General features: G+C 47.6%; 1 protein-coding gene across 3 annotated transcripts in view; it reads right to left on the reverse strand.

The window, feature by feature from the left end:
- The window catches only part of CYP19A1 (cytochrome P450 family 19 subfamily A member 1), a 43,566-nt gene that overhangs the window by 15,993 nt on the left and 10,683 nt on the right, over window positions 1–16,890 (reverse strand). The window contains exons 3-7 of one of the 3 annotated variants that reach the window (XM_085888714.1): window positions 16,419–16,574; window positions 16,174–16,319; window positions 14,099–14,275; window positions 12,922–13,036; window positions 867–965 (exon numbers count right to left, since the gene is read on the reverse strand). In XM_085888714.1, the coding sequence (XP_085744840.1) occupies window positions 867–965; window positions 12,922–13,036; window positions 14,099–14,275; window positions 16,174–16,319; window positions 16,419–16,574 (693 nt within the window). Of the gene's footprint in view, window positions 1–866; window positions 966–12,921; window positions 13,037–14,098; window positions 14,276–16,173; window positions 16,320–16,418; window positions 16,575–16,890 lie in introns of those variants that run through there. The other 2 variants (XM_085888716.1, XM_085888715.1) reach the window with 2 other exon arrangements.

The following is a 16,890-nucleotide window of genomic DNA, read 5'->3' on the forward strand; positions in this document are numbered from 1 at the left end:
GGGGAAAATGGTCATGCAAATCAGAGATGTGGGGGGGAATTTGGGGTAGGGGAGGATGCATGGGGTGGACAATATGGATACAGAAGGAAAAACTGTGAAATTGGAAGGAGGTGGGATTAACGGGGGTATAAAAGATCATGGTTTTGGATGGGGAATTATTTGAGATGGTGGTGAACAGCAGTCTTGAAGATTTGGAGGGAAGAATGAGATTGAAGAGAATGTGTAAGTTGGTTCCACAGGTGGGAAAAAAGGAGGAACAAATGAGTGGAGGTGAGCAGTGATCCTGGATTTTGGGAGTTTCACTAGAAGGGGGTTGATGGTGAACTGCTCGTGTCCTGCAGATTTTGGATAGAAAACAATGGTCTACCTCTACAACGACTTCAGATTGTAAAGGTAAATAAAGGTGGATCTCACAAGACTTCATAGAGTTGATATGGAAGTTTTAGAGCTTATGACAGAACATGAAAAGTGCTTGTTCTTTTGTTTTACTTATATGTTATCATGACTTTTGTGCCAGGTTTTGCAAATTTGGTAGCTCTGAAGGTTGCAGTTGTGTTAGTAGCAGAGCAACAGGTAATTGTGTCCGTTGTATTTTGAAGAGTCAGCCTAAGGTCTAATTATTTGTCACCACGAGTCGAGTGGTTAAGATATTTGGAAATATGGTTGGGAAACTAGGTTACAGGGAGTGAGGCAATCATGAAATAAGGAGAAGAGAAGAAGATGACAAAAGGTGTGATAGGTGCTTGATGCGGGCCATATCAGGGATAGTGGAAACAGAGGGGTTGTCAATGTTGTAGGAAGTGTGAGGAAAGACCTCCACATGAGGGTAGTTCTTGATAGGTTGAAAGAATGAATAATTAACTTACAGCATGTTCCAGAATGTGAAGAATTTGTGGAATGAGTCTGCAGAGGAGATTGGCAGTGGTGAGCACGAAGCAGGTGCAGGCAGTGGTGACGGTGCAGTGCTGAGGGTGCAGCAATATGCAATTACTTTTTTTTTTAATAGACATCCTCTTCTAAGATTATTAAAGTAGAAAGTAATTACAAGTACAGTATATCTTTTTACGAACATACCGCTGATTTTGATGATGATTTTAATTGATGTTTTACATTAATTTTTCATGAGAACATCTGTCCCTGCCTTTTGGTTTCAGGTTGGTCACACTTTTTAGCTCTCTATTTATTTTAACCTTATATGGTCTGGCTCCCAGGCTGAGTTTTTCTTTTCCCTTCTTTAATCCCATTCACCATGATTTCCCCGTTTCTCATGTTTACCTTATCTGTTTCCACCTTGTGACGTGCTATTGCACCTATTCTCCAATCCTCCCCCTTGCTTTTTGCTCTATTCACCCTCCTATCGTGTCTATCCTGCTTTTTTGTCATGATACTTTAGAATGCAATTTGTTTGTATTCCTCGTAATGTACTTGCCATTCCTCAGTATGTGCAGGTGACAAGCCGTTCTTGTGCACTTTCTTCCTTAATTGTTTACATGTCACATGTATAATGGGGATGGTTGAGTCTTTATGACTTGCAGTGATCGTCCGTTTGTGAATTAATCTGTCTCTTATTATAATGTCCCTTTTATCTGCATGTTAATTTGTACACAATTTCATTATACTGAATTACAATGTACTATTTTGCAGTAGCGAGTGCAGAAAGTGGTGATGGGGTCGTGAGTGCAGAAAGTGGTGAAAGTGTTCCGAGTGCAGGAATTTGTGAGGGTGTAGTGAGTGCAGGAATGGGTGAGGGTGTAGTGAGTGCAGGCAGTGGTGAGGGTGTAGGGAGTGCAAGCATTGGTGAGGGTGTAGCGAGTGCATGCAGTGACAATGGTGCAGCAAGTGCAGGCAGTGATGGGGGGGTGTAGCGAGTTCAGGCAGTGGTGCAGATGCAGAAATCGAGATAGGTAGGAATTACACCAGGAAGAAGGATTATGTCTTTAAATTTTTCCTGCATGACAAATTGGGGAATGTTAGCCTTTTGGTTTCGTAGGAATTACCAATCTTGGGCATTGCAAAATGCACTTGGACCACTTTCGCTGCTTTTAACTTCTTTTCATTAATTTGATTTTTTAAATACAACAAATCACGCCAACCTTAACATAAGATCTTCACAAAACATATTATTCGATCGCTCCCGGGAAAATCCCAGGCAGGGCATAAGAACATACTCACTCAAGACTTGAACACGGAAGTGTTATAATAAACCTGTGTAAAGCAATCTTTTCAATAACAGGTTCATGTGTAAACACTATGTTAATGAAATTTGTGTTGTTGACAACAAATCACAACAACTGGTTCTGGTTCTTGAGTGACGGTGGTGGGTTTTTTTTGTTGGCTTCCCTCTCACCCCTCCCTCTCAAGTCAGCTGCCACCACCCTCTTCAAAGCAAAAAAACTTCACCCTCCCCCCCCAAGCTTTCCTCTCATCTTTCTCAAAATCTCACCCCAAACCTTTCTCCCTCAATTTTCCCTCCCTCACCCTTCTCCCCCAAATCTCCCAACTTGCCCCTCCCCTTCAAATCTTCCCCCTCACTCCCCCTTCTCAAAGCTGCCACCCTCTTCCCACCACCTCAAGTCTCATCATACCTTCCCCTCTTCCTATCCCCTCAATTTTTGTTCCTTCCCCTGCCTGCTCCTACAACACCTCTACACACTCATCATTCCCCTCTCCCCATGCCTCCCTTCTCCCTCTTCCCTCCTCCCCCATGGCCATACCTGCTCTTTGTCTCTCCCAATTCTCTCCCCTCACCCCTCCCCTTCAAATCTCCCCCTCCTCAAAGCTACCCCCTTCACATCCACAAAGCAGGCGCCTTCCCCCACCCTCTTCCTTCCATGTCATTCCTCCACCTCATACAATCTCCTACTTCCCTTTTCCCCATCTCATTACTCCCCACTGCGACTCATCCCTTCACCACCAAGCCCTTTTTCCTCCTCCCCATCTGACCCTCCACCCTCGCTCTTTTGCAATCCCTTACACATTGTCAACGACTCTCCCAACCTCCACCTCTCCTTCCTCATCCTACTCTGTCTCTCCACTCTCCTGCACCCAAAGCCTCCTCCCTCCCTCTTCCTTAAGAGGCTGTCACACCTTGACGTTTTAGCCAGCGTATGGCAAGGTATCAAAATGTATGTAAAACGCTGGCGTATGCTGAACTATTGATGTTTTTAAAAAAGTTTTGGGCGTATAATAACGTGTTGGACGTATGCATAACGTATTAGTAACGTACACAGAACGTTTCAATCACATATAGATAACTTGTACCAACGAATGCTGAGCGTGTTGTCGGCGTTCACAATCTATGCCCAACGATAGTCTATACTAACTTATGCATAGCGCGTGGCAGCGTATCGCTGACGATCACGTGGCGTAGCCTATTAAAAAGCTGCGGCTCGACAATTCAAATCATAACCGCACTAGACATCGAAGTGTGAAGCCGCTGTCACACCTTGATGTTTTAGCCAGCATATGCTGACGTATGAAAAATTTGCCGAACCAAGCTGGCACACGTCAAATACGTTATGGGTAAGTTTTGTATATGTTAAGAACACACTGGCATATGTCGTAGTATGCTGGCATATGTCATCATACGTCGACAAATTTTCAGCATGTTGAAAATTTCTCGACGTACTCTGCGTATGACACACGTTCCGCATACGCTGGCATAAGTTGTAGGCACGCTACGCGATCGTTGACACATGTCGACATGCATTACTTGTACGTTACTCATAAGTCGAAACGCGTCGAGGTAATGGTGAGCGTCAGTGTTCCAGACTCCCTGTTTTTTTTTTTTTTTCGGTATGACAGTGATGATTTAAATCGGTGAGCAGCAGCCTTTTAATTATATTATATTATAACCACACTAGAAATCGAAGTGTCAACATCACCGTCATACCGAAGAAAAAAAACAGGGCGTCTGGAGCTCTGACGCTAAACATTACCTTGAGTGTTTCGACTTATAAGTAACGTACAAGTAACATGTATCAACGTGTGTCAACAATCGCGTAATGTGCCTACAACACGTTACTCATAGGTTAGAAATAAGTTTCGGGTATACTAAACATTACCTCGACGCGTTTCGACTTATGAGTAACTTACAAGTAACGTGTGTCAACGATCGCATAACGTGCCTACAACTTATGGCCAGCGTTATGCGGAACGTGTGAGTCATACACCAACATACATCGAAAAATTTCAAGCATGGAAAATTTGTCTAACACCTCGGCGTACTACGACATATGCCAGCATAGTACGAAAAAAAGCCAGCGTACTACGAAAAAAAGCCAGCGTACTACGACGAGATGCCAGCGTGCTCTTAACGTATACAAACTTACCCATAACGTATTCGACGTGTGCCAGCGTTTTAGCCAAATTTTGCATACGTCAGGCATACGCTGGCTAAATCGTCAAGGTGTGACAGGGCCTTTAACAGTGTGGACCTCAAACATCTGGGGAATTTGCTCTAACCTGACTGATTTCTCCATACAGGTTGTCACTGACAAACCAGACATAATCTGCTTAACAGAAACTTTCCTCCTTCAACACATCTCCAACTCCTTAGTTTCTCTCCCTGGTACCCCCTCCTCCGGTATGATAAACCTGAGCCTCATCATGGCGGCAGAGTTGCTGTCTTCATCAAAAACTCAATGCCTCACTCTGCATGCACTGCTTTCACTCCCCCTCACCCCCAGGAATACCACTGCCCATGGCTTCACCTCCGCTTCACCTCTTGTTATGTGTGTGTTGTACCGTCCACCAAACGGTGAGGACTCCATTTACATCTCGCTCGCCTAAAACGTGGACCAACTTACATCCTCTCATCCGAACTCTCTCTTCCTCAAATGTGGTGACTTCAATTGTCATCATGCCAGTTGGCTGGGTGTGGGTATCTCTCTCACCTGCCGTGGTACTTCAGCAAAGCATTTCTGTGACTCAATGGGACTGACACAATCTGTCAACTTCCCGCCCTGGAACTCAGCCAACGATGCCCCATCTCTGCAGAATTTGATTTTGACAAATTTCACTGAAAATATCTGCTGTTCTTCCTTTGCTACAATCGGTTCATCTGACCACATGCTTGTTAAAGTGGACATCTCTCTGGCCATTATTAGAGAACCACGTCAGCGCTGACGAGCCTGGCATCTCACTCAGGCTGACTGGCAGGGTCTTCAAGCAGCCATCAAGTTTCGAGACTGATCTCCCATCTCTACTTCCTCCAACATCAACTCATCCTGAGATTTTTTTTTTCAAACAAATTTGCTCTCGCTCTCTCTACTCGCTCTCATCATTCCCCTCTCCCCACGCCTCCCTTCTCCCTCTTCCCTCCTCCCCCATGGCCATACCTGCTCTTTGTCTCTCTCAAATCTCTCTCTCTCTCTCTCTCTCTCTCTCTCTCTCTCTCTCTCTCTCTCTCTCTCTCTCTCTCTCTCTCTCTCTCTCTCTCTCTCTCTCTCTCTCTCTCTCTCTCTCTCTCTCTCTCTCTCTCTCTCTCTCTCTCTCTCTCCCTCTCTCCCTCTCTCCCTCTCTCCCTCTCTCCCTCTCCCCCTCTCTCCCTCTCTCTCTCTCCATCTCCCTCTCTCTCTCTCTCTCTCTCTCTCTCTCTATCTCTCTCTCTCTCTCTCTCTCTCTCTCTCTCTCTCTCTCTCTCTCTCTCTCTCTCTCTCTCTCTCTCTCTCTCTCTCTCCCTCTCTCCCTCTCTCTCTCTCCTCTCTCTCCCACCCAAAACCATCCATCCATTGGGACCATACTCTGTGTAGAGCGTTGGTGCTGCCTAAGCAGTCTCCTTGGCTATTGAGCACAATCCTGGATGGGTCGCCACTCCGACACAGGATACCAGCAAGTTGGCACTCATTTTGCCGACCTCGAAAAGATTACAGGCAGAGTTTCTCTCGTGCAATCTCTCTCACTCTCTCACTCTCTCACTCTCTCACTCTCTCACTCTCTCACTCTCTCACTCTCTCACTCTCTCACTCTCTCACTCTCTCACTCTCTCACTCTCTCACTCTCTCACTCTCTCACTCTCTCACTCTCTCACTCTCTCACTCTCTCACTCTCTCACTCTCTCACTCTCTCACTCTCTCACTCTCTCACTCTCTCACTCTCTCACTCTCTCACTCTCTCTCACTCTCTCACTCTCGCACTCTCACACTCTCACACTCTCACTCTCTCACACTCTCACACTCTCACACTCTCACACTCTCACACTCTCACACTCTCACACTCTCACACTCTCACACTCTCACACTCTCACACTCTCACACACACACACACACACTCTCTCAGACTCACACACACACACTCTCACACACACACACTCTCACACTCTCACACTCTCACACTCTCAGACTCACACACACACACTCACACTCACACACACACACTCTCAGACTCACACACACACACTCACGCTCTCACACACTCAGACTCACACCCTCACACTCTCAGACTCACACACACACACTCTCAGCCTCACACACACACACTCTCACTCTCACACACACACACTCTCACACTCACACTCACTCTCACACTCTCAGACTCACACACACACACACACACACACACACACACACACACACACACACACACTTATCCCATCCCGTCTTCACTTGTCCTACTCTTCTTCCTGCCCATGATACACTGAATCCTGTGGTGAAGCAGTTGCTCTGAAAGATCATCTGCCATCTGCTTGGAAATCAGCAAACATTACCACTCTGCATAAAAAGGTACAAAAACAGATCCCTGCAACTACAGACCAATCAGCCTTCTCCCAATCATCAGCAAGGTTATGGAATCCATCATCGCTTCCAACATTAAATCCTTCCTCTTCTCCAATGGCCTGATTTCCATCATCAATTTGGATTCAGACCAGGTCACTCTACCCTGGATATGCTGCTTCTGCTCTCCCAACAATGGATGGGGGTCCTCAATGCCAGACATGAAATCAGAGCTATCTCCCTCAACAAATCATGAGCTTTCGATATGGTTTGGCACCCTGCCTGGCTCACCAAACTCTCTTCCTATGGTATCCAAGGCCATCTCCACTCATGGCTCATGGTGCAATCTCCACCCTCAATGGAATTCTCTCATCCCCTCTTCTTTGCCAGGCTGGAGTTCCTCAAGGAAGTGTTCTGGGCCCTGTTCTTTTTCTGGTTTTCATCAATCATCTCTCTGACCCTCTGGAAAATTGTCTATATCTCTTTGCTGATCACTCCACCCTCTGCTGTACCATCTGTCATCCCTCAGATTGGCACACAGCAGCCTCTTCACTCTCTGCAGACTTGGATAAAATCACAAACTGGTCCAACACTTGCAACATGTCTTTCAATCCTGACAAATCTCACACTCTCACTTTGTCTCTCTGAACTGACTGTCTGGAACCCCCCCCCCCCCGCCCAAATGTACCTTGTCAACAATCCTCTTCAAGAAGTCCTTTCATTCAACCTTCCGGGTATCACTATCTGACATGATCTTTCCTGGGAAAGCCACATTTCCAAGCTGGCCTCCAAGGCCAGTCACCGACTGGGCATCTTCCATCATGCGAAGTCCTTCCTTTGCACACCTGAGCTCCTGACCACATACACAGCTTTCATCCACAGCTTGATGGAGTACTGCTCTCCCCTCTGGTCTACTATTTCCGTCTCGCACCTTTCTCGGCTTCACACTGTGGAATCCAAGGCTTTTAGGATCATTGGTATCTCCCGTGATGAAGCAGAGTCTTTGGGTCTCTCACTCTCACCGTACGCAGGTTGTTGGTCTTTTTGTCTTTTACCAACTCCTATCCGGCCTTGCCCCCCCCCCCTTTGCTGTGTCTGTGATATGTCCCACTTATAATTCCACAGGGCACTCAAAGTCCACCAGCAACGACCCCCTTCTGGTGAAACTACCAAAATCAAGAATCACTGCTCACCTTCACTCTTTAATTTCTCTTTTTTCCAACCTCTTGAACAAACTCCCACACTCTCTTCAATCCCAATCTTCTCTCCAGGTCTTCAAAACAGCTGTTCACCACCAACTATTATCTTCCCCCATCCAAAACCAAAATCTTTTCTACCCCCGCTAATCCACCCAAAACCATCCGTCCATCCATTGGAACCATACTCTGTGCAGAGGGTTGGTGCTGCCTAAGCAGTCTCCTTGGCTATTGGGTACAATCCTGGAGGCGTCGCCACTCCGACACAGTATACCAACAAGCTGGCACTCGTTTTGCCGACCTCGAAAAGATGACAGGAAGAGTCAACCCCACCTGATATTAATTCAACAGCAGAATGGGATTTGAACTCAGGATGTGGTGTGATGTGTTCTAGAGTATTCGGGGATTATCCGGACTTCCGGTTCAGGGATCAGCGCAAGTCGATGACTGGGTGACGAGCTCTCCTTCCAGTCCCTCTAAAGCTAAGTTTCCAGTCCTAAAGCGTTTTGCGTATTTTGGTATCGAGATTTGTGTCAGGGGCTGTGGAGATGTAGTTATTTTGTTCACGTTCATAACAGTTTTAGCGAGTAGTTGAATTAGTTTCTTGAAAGCAGCAGGGTGAAGCCTCGTGATAAGTTTAGCGTGAAGTCAGTTGGGGCCTTGGGAGTATGGGCGGGGCGGGGCGGGGCGGGAGAAGGTTATAAATAGAGAGCGAAGGAGAAAGGAAGAGGAGGATGTAAAATGTAACAGTTGCTCAATGTGGGCCACGTCAACAATGAGGGAGGTGGAGGGTTCTTTTTGTTGTCGGAAGTGTGAGGAAATCGTCCACTTGAGGAAGGTTATTTCCGGGTTGAAGGAACTCATCGACAATTTATAGCAAGTTGCAGAATGTGAGAAATTTTAGATAATAGTTGGTTACGGTTGTGGAGTGAGGTTGCTGAGGATATTGGAAGTGGTGATGGTGCAACGGGGGCGGGCAGTGGTGACGGTGCAACGGGGGCGGGCAGTGGTGATGGTGCAACGGGGGCGGGCAGTGGTGATGGTGCAGCGGGGGCGGGCAGTGGTGACGGTGCAACGGGGGGGGGGAGTGGTGATGGGGCGAGGGGGGCGGGCGGTGGTGATGGTGCAACGGGGGCGGGCAGTGGTGACGGTGCAACGGGGCCGGGTAGTGGTGATGGTGCAACGGGGCGGGCAGTGGTGATGGTGCAACGGGGCGGGCAGTGGTGATGGTGCAACGGGGGCGGGCAGTGGTGATGGTGCAACGGGGGCGGGCAGTGGTGATGGTGCAACGGGGGCGGGGAGTGGTGATGGTGCAACGGGGGCGGGCAGTGGTGATGGTGCAACGGAGGCGGGCAGTGGTGATGGTGCAACGGGGGCGGGCAGTGGTGATGGTGCAACGGGGGCGGGCAGTGGTGATGGTGCAACGGAGGCGGGCAGTGGTGATGGTGCAACGGGGCCGGGCAGTGGTGATGGTGCAACGGGGGCGGGCAGTGGTGATGGTGCAGCGGGGGCGAGCAGTGGTGATGGTGCAACGGGGGCGGGCAGTGGTGATGGTGCAGGGGGGGCAGGCAGTGGTGAAGGTGCAACGGGGGCGGGTAGTGGTGATGGTGCAACGGGGCGGGTAGTGGTGATGGTGCAACGGGGCGGGCAGTGGTGATGGTGCAACGGGGCGAGCAGTGGTGATGGTGCAACGGGGGCGGGCAGGGGTGATGGTGCATCGGGGGCGGGCAGTGGTGATGGTGCAACGGGGCCGAGCAGTGGTGATGGTGCAACGGGGGCGGGTAGTGGTGATGGTGCAAGGGGGGCGAGCAGTGGTGATGGTGCAACCGGGGCGGGCAGTGGTGATGGTGCAACGGGGCGGGCAGTGGTGATGGTGCAACGGGGCGGAGCGGTGGTGATGGTGCGGCGGGGGCGGGTAGTGGTGATGGTGCAACGGGGGCGGGCAGTGGTGATGGTGCAACGGGGGCGAGCAGTGGTGATGGTGCAACGGGGGCGGGCAGTGGTGATGGTGCAACGGGGGCGGGCAGTGGTGAAGGTGCAACGGGGGCGGGCAGTGGTGAAGGTGCAACGGGGCCGGGCAGTGGTGATGGTGCAACGGGGGCGGGCAGTGGTGATGGTGCAACGGAGGCGGGCAGTGGTGACGGTGCAACGGGGCCGGGTAGTGGTGACGGTGCAACGGGGGCGGGCAGTGGTGATGGTGCAACGGAGGCGGGCAGTGGTGATGGTGCAACGGAGGCGGGCAGTGGTGACGGTGCAACGGGGCTGGGTAGTGGTGATGGTGCAACGGGGGCGGGCAGTGGTGATGGTGCAACGGAGGCGGGCAGTGGTGACGGTGCAACGGGGCTGGGTAGTGGTGACGGTGCAACGGGGGCTGGTAGTGGTGACGGTGCAACGGGGGCGGGTAGTGGTGACGGTGCAACGGGGGTGGGTAGTGGTGACGGTGCAACGGGGGCGGGTAGTGGTGACGGTGTAAGGGGGGCGGGGAGTGGGGACGGTGCAACGGGGGCGGGTAGTGGTGACGGTGCAACGGGGCGGGTCGTGGTGACGGTGCAACGGGGCGGGTCGTGGTGACGGTGCAACGGGGCGGGCAGTGGTGACGGTGCAACGGGGCGGGCAGTGGTGACGGTGCAACCGGGCGGGTAGTGGTGACGGTGCAACGGGGCGGGTAGTGGTGACGGTGCAACGGGGCGGGTAGTGGTGACGGTGCAACGGGGCGGGTAGTGGTGACTGTGCAACGGGGCGGGTAGTGGTGACGGTGGAACGGGGGCGGGTAGTGGTGACGGTGCAACGGGGGCGGGTAGTGGTGACGGTGCAACGGGGGCGGGTAGTGGTGACGGTGCAACGGGGGCGGGTAGTGGTGACGGTGCAACGGGGGCGGGTAGTGGTGACGGTGCAACGGGGGCGGGTAGTGGTGAGGGTGCAACGGGGATAGGTAGTGGTGACGGTGCAACGGGGGCGGGTAGTGGTGACGGTGCAACGGGGGCGGGCAGTGGCGTTGGTGCAGCAGGTGCGGGCATTGGCGGAGGTGTGGTGGAGGTGCAGGCAGTGGCGGAGGTGCAGCGGGTGCAGGCGCTGAAATAAAATTGAGTTATATGAAGAAAGATCTAAAAAGATTAAGATCTATCTAAAAGATATAGAAATCTTTTAGAGTTCTATGAAGCAGTGTCTGATTGGGTGGATGAGGGAAAGGCAGTGGACATAATATATCTAGACTTTAAGAAGGCATTTGATAAGTTACCACATCGGAGGTTGTTAGTCAAAGTGAGGGCTTGTGGAGTGGCTGGTCAGGTAGCTAATTGGATTGCAAACTGGCTGAGTGGGAGGAAGCAAAGAGCGGCTGTGAGTGGGAAGATGTCTTGCTGGGAGGATGAAAGTAGCGGGGTACCTCAGGGATCAGTACTCGGACCATTACTATTCATTATTTACATCAACGATTTGGATAATGGGGTAAAGAGTAAGCTTTCCAAATTTTCAGATGACACCAAGCTTGGAGGTGAGGTGGATATCAGAGGGGGTGGTGATCAGATTCAGGAAAGTATTGATACTTGTATAGATTGGGCAAAAGACTGGCAGATGGAGTTTAACCTGAGCAAGTGTAAGGTGTTGGGGATGGGAAAGAACAATGAAAATAGAGATTACAGGATGTAAGGGGTAATTTTGGAGCGTGTCACACAGGAGAAGGATCTGGGAGGAAGTAATAGATTCGGGAGGTAAGCAGGCAGCACAGTGCGAGGCAGCTATATGTCGAACAAATAGGGTTTTATGTTTATTTGGAGGGGGATCAATTATAAATCAAAAGAGGAGGTGTTAACATTGTAAAATAATTTAGTGAGGCCACGTCCAGAATATTGTGTGCAGTTTTGGTCACCACAACTCAGCAAGGACACAGATGTCATAGACAGGGTTCAGCACAGGACTAGTAGATTGATTCCAGGCCTAGCAAGACTCAGCTATGAGGAGCGGCTGAAGGAAACAGGGCTTTATACACTAGAAAGGTGTCCATCTTGTTTACCCCATGTACCCCACCCCATCCCTCTCCCTTCCACAGATCTCCAAATGTCACTGTTCCCCACTGTTTTGTCCTTCCCTCTCCCGCCCCTCTTTTCTCCTGTTCCCTTTGTTATATGTTATTTGTGTTAGTTTTCATACAAGCCTTGGCAATACATACAAAAAAAAAATCTGGAGGGGGCTGAATACTTTTTCATGCCACTGTAATGGGTGCTCTCGTCATGGTGAAAAGTGTCCATTTTGGAGGAGGAGGTGCCCTTATCACAGGGAAAAGGTATCCTTTTTGTCCCCCACCCCTCCAACAAAGTCTGAGATGGGGAACATTAAGATGAGCTTGGTCCAACCAACCGATCATCGATCTATGAACGATCATCCATCCATGTATTTTTGTGTACGCGATATTTCCAAAACTGTTGACGATTTAGCTTTCATATTGCAGATATCATTTCTTCATGACATTATCTAAATCTGATTAAATCACAGCTGCAATTGGCTGAATTATGTTGCCATGGCAACCATCTCGGTATCTTGGCTTGTGTACATGATATTTCAAAAACCGTTGGAGGATTTAGCTTTCGTATTACACAGATATATTTCTCAAGCCACCTAAAAGGTGGGGGACCTAGAGTATCAGCTCCTTGTTTCCTTGTTATCCCCCCCAAATTCCCCCAAATCCCGAAATGTTTTTGATGCGACTAGGGTCAAGCAGCTATAGGTATAGCAAAAGGGTTTCAGGTTGTATGAGGTATTCATAAGAGGATAAATTAAATAAATAGTCCAAGTCAGACAGACACTCGTCTCCTGATGGAGTGCGGTTGTAGCCGGGCTGCATTAGGTGATGAAGGCAGTCTTTGGGGTCTAAAGGATCTTGGGGGAGCGTCTTAGGGGTTTTAAATTTCTAAATGGTCTCAAGGCTAAAAGGTGTTATAGATCTTTAAAGGTCCTGAGGGTCTTAGGATTTTAACGGGTCTTAAATGGTCTTAGGGTGTAACTGCAGTGCTCACATAGCGTGGTGGTACTTGCGGTAGAGAGGTCGAAAAGCAAAAAAGATTGAGGGCTTGATGAGCAGGACTTGCCAGGCCTCGAAGTAGTCATTAATAACTCCCAGGAGGTGAGTCTCTGCGAAAGGGGGAGGGTGTTTGGAAACAAAAGAAGCATTCTGTTGTTCCTTCTTTTCAATGTTTCACTTGTTAATGATGAAAAATGTTCTGCATCATCATGACCCAGCACCTGTTTTACAAATTTGATTGCATGTACACTACTGTGTGCGTTGTTGTGCTTTAAAAATGCTTTACATTAAATGGCATGTTGGGGAAAAGGTAAGAGGATTACAAAAGGATGAGCTTGGACACTTTAATTAAGTGGTGGTGGGGGTGATGGGGGTGTAGGGGTGGTGGGGGTGAGGTGGTGGGGGTGGTGAGGTGGTAGGGGTGGTGGTAATGACAAACGAATGTAATGCAAAAGTGTGTCGTTTTTAAGATTGGGCTGTGTTTACAGAAATTACTGAGAAACACAAGAAAATGGTACCGCTACCAGTACCGTATATTAATTTTTGTAAAGTAATGGAAAATGAGAAACTTGATCCACATCAGATGTCCTGCATTCCATTTCTCTATTAGTTTATTGACACTGCAAACATAATTTATCCCTGTTTAACAAATACATATTTTACCAAGAATCGATTACTAATTTTTTGCTTGTTGCCTCGTCAATGAGGCGTGGCTCTACCACACATGAAGTCTCCCCATATATTAGGGCACACATTGGGAATTTGATCAGGAAACCAGCAAACAATGGCCTCCTCTTGAGGAAATACTGTGGAATTTTTTTTAACCAATAAAAGTTAAATAAATAAACAGCTGACTTTATGTCCTCTTCCGAAGGATGCAATGCTTTGAAATACTGCTCCATCTGCAGCTGCGATGGTCGAATAGCAGGTTTAGTTTGATTTGTTGAGTACCATGGGATCTTTGACATCCACCAAGGAATGCTAGCACACAGGACAGGCCAAACGTCCTTCTGAAGGATGGTGCATTGAATGATGCCATACCCTGCCTGTGAAGCGCCAGAGTGACAGTTTCTAGACATTTTGGGAGTCACACCTATTCTGGACAACTCAAAGACAAACACGTACAGCACGTTTTGAGCTATTCTGCCAGCCCAGTAGTCAATATTGCTCACCATTAATTGGAACATGCAGGAAGAGGAGATTTGATAAACGCAATGTCAGGCAGCGCATCAGCTTGAGGACATCTAATGTGGCTCCTCCAGGATGTGCCCTTAGCGTCTCGGCCAAACAGTTGCGAGTTGCTTGCTCTGCCGCAATGACTGTATTGTCGACTGCAGAACCTGTAACAGCTGATTGAACAACGAATGAGAGATTCTTGTCTGAAGGTTGAAAAGAAGGTAAATTTCTGGAAGGATGTGGGTGAGAATTCTCCAACAGATGCTAACCCCAGTTAAGCATCTCTGTTCGTTATTCCATTGCTTGTTGGAATGTATCAGTACATACAATAAAAAGAAAATAGATATTTAGCAACTCTTATGGTGTGCATGGACAGTGAGCAGGATGGTCAACTGAATGCATGGGTTTATTTGGCAGCAGGAGGCTGCAAGTGAGTTGTTTTAAATTCTGTGCAGACTCTGACCTGAATTGGCAAGCATGGTCCACAAACCTGATGCCGAGGAGCTTTTCAATGCAAAAGACTGGATGCTGCCAGGTCATCAAAATAGAGTAAAATATTGGGCAGTAAGAATCACCACCACATTGCTTGGTGTTTCATCGCCTCAAACACAAAACAGTCGCTGTTTTTATTGGTCAACAACTTGTTAAACAATAGTTGGTGTCAAAGCCACCCAATGCTCGCCTGATTATACATTGATTGTTTTTAAAAGACTCGTCTAATAATTCATATTTTTTTTATAAAGCATTGCAGTGAAGTCTAATCCAAATAATTTTAAAGCAAAATATGTATTTGTATATTGTAATCAGTAACAAGAGTGCAAGTGAGCACAATATACGCCCGAACAAGAAGGTATATACAGAATTGTGCTACGACATGGAAAACAACATCCTGGTTGCCATGGCAACCACTTTAGATGACGAATGTATGTCGCGACACACCGTCTCCACAGTCTGCACCTATGTACCAGGTATGAAACGTGAAAGTTGAAAACTTTGGGAGTAGGAGTGCGGACAGGAATGGATGGAAAACAGCATCCTGGTTGCCATGGCAACCACTTTAGACGACGAACGTATGTCGTGACACACCGTCTCCACAGTCTGTACCTATGTACCAAATATGAAACGTGAAAGTTGAAAACTTTGGGAGTTAGAGTGCGGACAGGAACGGACGGACGACCGGTATCACATAATACAAATAATACGTATAAAAAATAGTGTGGTAGATAAAACCATTAGAAAGGAAAAAATAACTTGCACCAAAAACTTTAACATTTTCACGCTCATGCTGACGCTGACACTCACGCCGGGGGTATCGCTATAGCTCTCTGTTCTTTGAACAGGCGATCTAAAAAAAAGCAAAGAAAAACATTGCATCGGATTGCTTTTGTGATCTCCTAGTCTTTTACTTTGTCACATTTTACCGATGGTGTTTGACTTGGAATGCAGCTGGGAAATCACCTTGTGGATTAAGCCAACAAGTTGGAAAAGCCTTCCCAGATCACATCACAATCTTCACATGATGTATGAATGCCGGAACAAATGAAACCCATTGAATTGCCCAACAAGACCCATTATGGATGGCTGATTAAAACACAAGTTTCTCTTTGGCTGAAAATCTACAACCTGTTGCTTATTTATCTCCAATCAGGGTGGGTTGCCCAACAAGAACAGTCAGACGAGCCACTACTGCAGAGCTGACAGTGTCACATTGACGTCAAATTGGCCATTGCGCTCCCACTCTATTATCCAGCTTTAAGAATAAAATAAATCAGCAAAAGTTGCAATGTCATTGAAATACAGTATTGTTGTTTGCAACTCTGATAAAGCAAAAAAGATCTTTTGAAACTCAAATAATAATAAAAAAACAAAAGCTGTAAAAAAAGTAGAAATAAATTAGAGGTCAAAGATTCACGGAAGACCATTTGATGAGTGCTTGTTCTAGAATCTAGGTTATTGAAAATATGGTACCTGTGATACATCATTATGCTTGAGTGTTAAAGTTAGATAAACTAAGTGTCCTTCCATCACAATTTTTAAAATTTCTTATAAAATTGTTTTCATTCCATATTACCTCTCATGAAATGTTCTCGCAAGTGACTCCAGCCGTCATTGTTGAAAATGAGACCATTATTCATGTGCAGCATTTTCAGGGCTCGTTCGCTGCCGAAACGCTCAGCGCACCATACACTCTTCAACACCTTATGCACCGCCTGAGGGCTGTGTTATCCCAAGAAACACTGGTAGTCGAGATTTTATCTCACGTTTAATCCACTTCCGTACATAAAAGAACACACAAATTATGCACACCTTCCATACCTACTGAGAATAAAAGTTTCCTTCCCACCAATCCATGTGCGAACATTGTCACCATAACAGGAGTTATAGTAATCCGCCGCTCGCCAAATCCCCATTACCACAAAACGACCGTGGCTGAGCAAGGGCCCCAAGCCCAATAAAAATGATGGACCTGTGGTGAGATTAGAAAAACAGAAGGGTATATTAACCAGAAATATAATGCAGAGGAAGTCCTTACATCGTCTGCTTATCTACAACTGTTAAATATCACTTTCCGGAGAACATCTCAATCAACCAGTTATTTGTCCAGAATAGGTCTGAGTTAACCGATTGAAATTAAATCCTAGTGCTGCATGGAAGACTGGAAGTAGGCCATCCATCTCCTTGGTTGAAAGAGCGTTCATGGATCTCAACTTTACCAAAATACTTCCATGTCTTTACATTTGTTTGTGTCATTTCTTTCCTCGAACAGCCTCCTACACTCCACTTCTTC

This window comes from Eptatretus burgeri, chromosome 7, assembly GCF_056783735.1.
Source record: "Eptatretus burgeri isolate ZD-2024b chromosome 7, Ebu_testis_v1, whole genome shotgun sequence".
In the NCBI taxonomy this organism is placed as follows: Eukaryota; Metazoa; Chordata; class Myxini; order Myxiniformes; family Myxinidae; genus Eptatretus; species Eptatretus burgeri.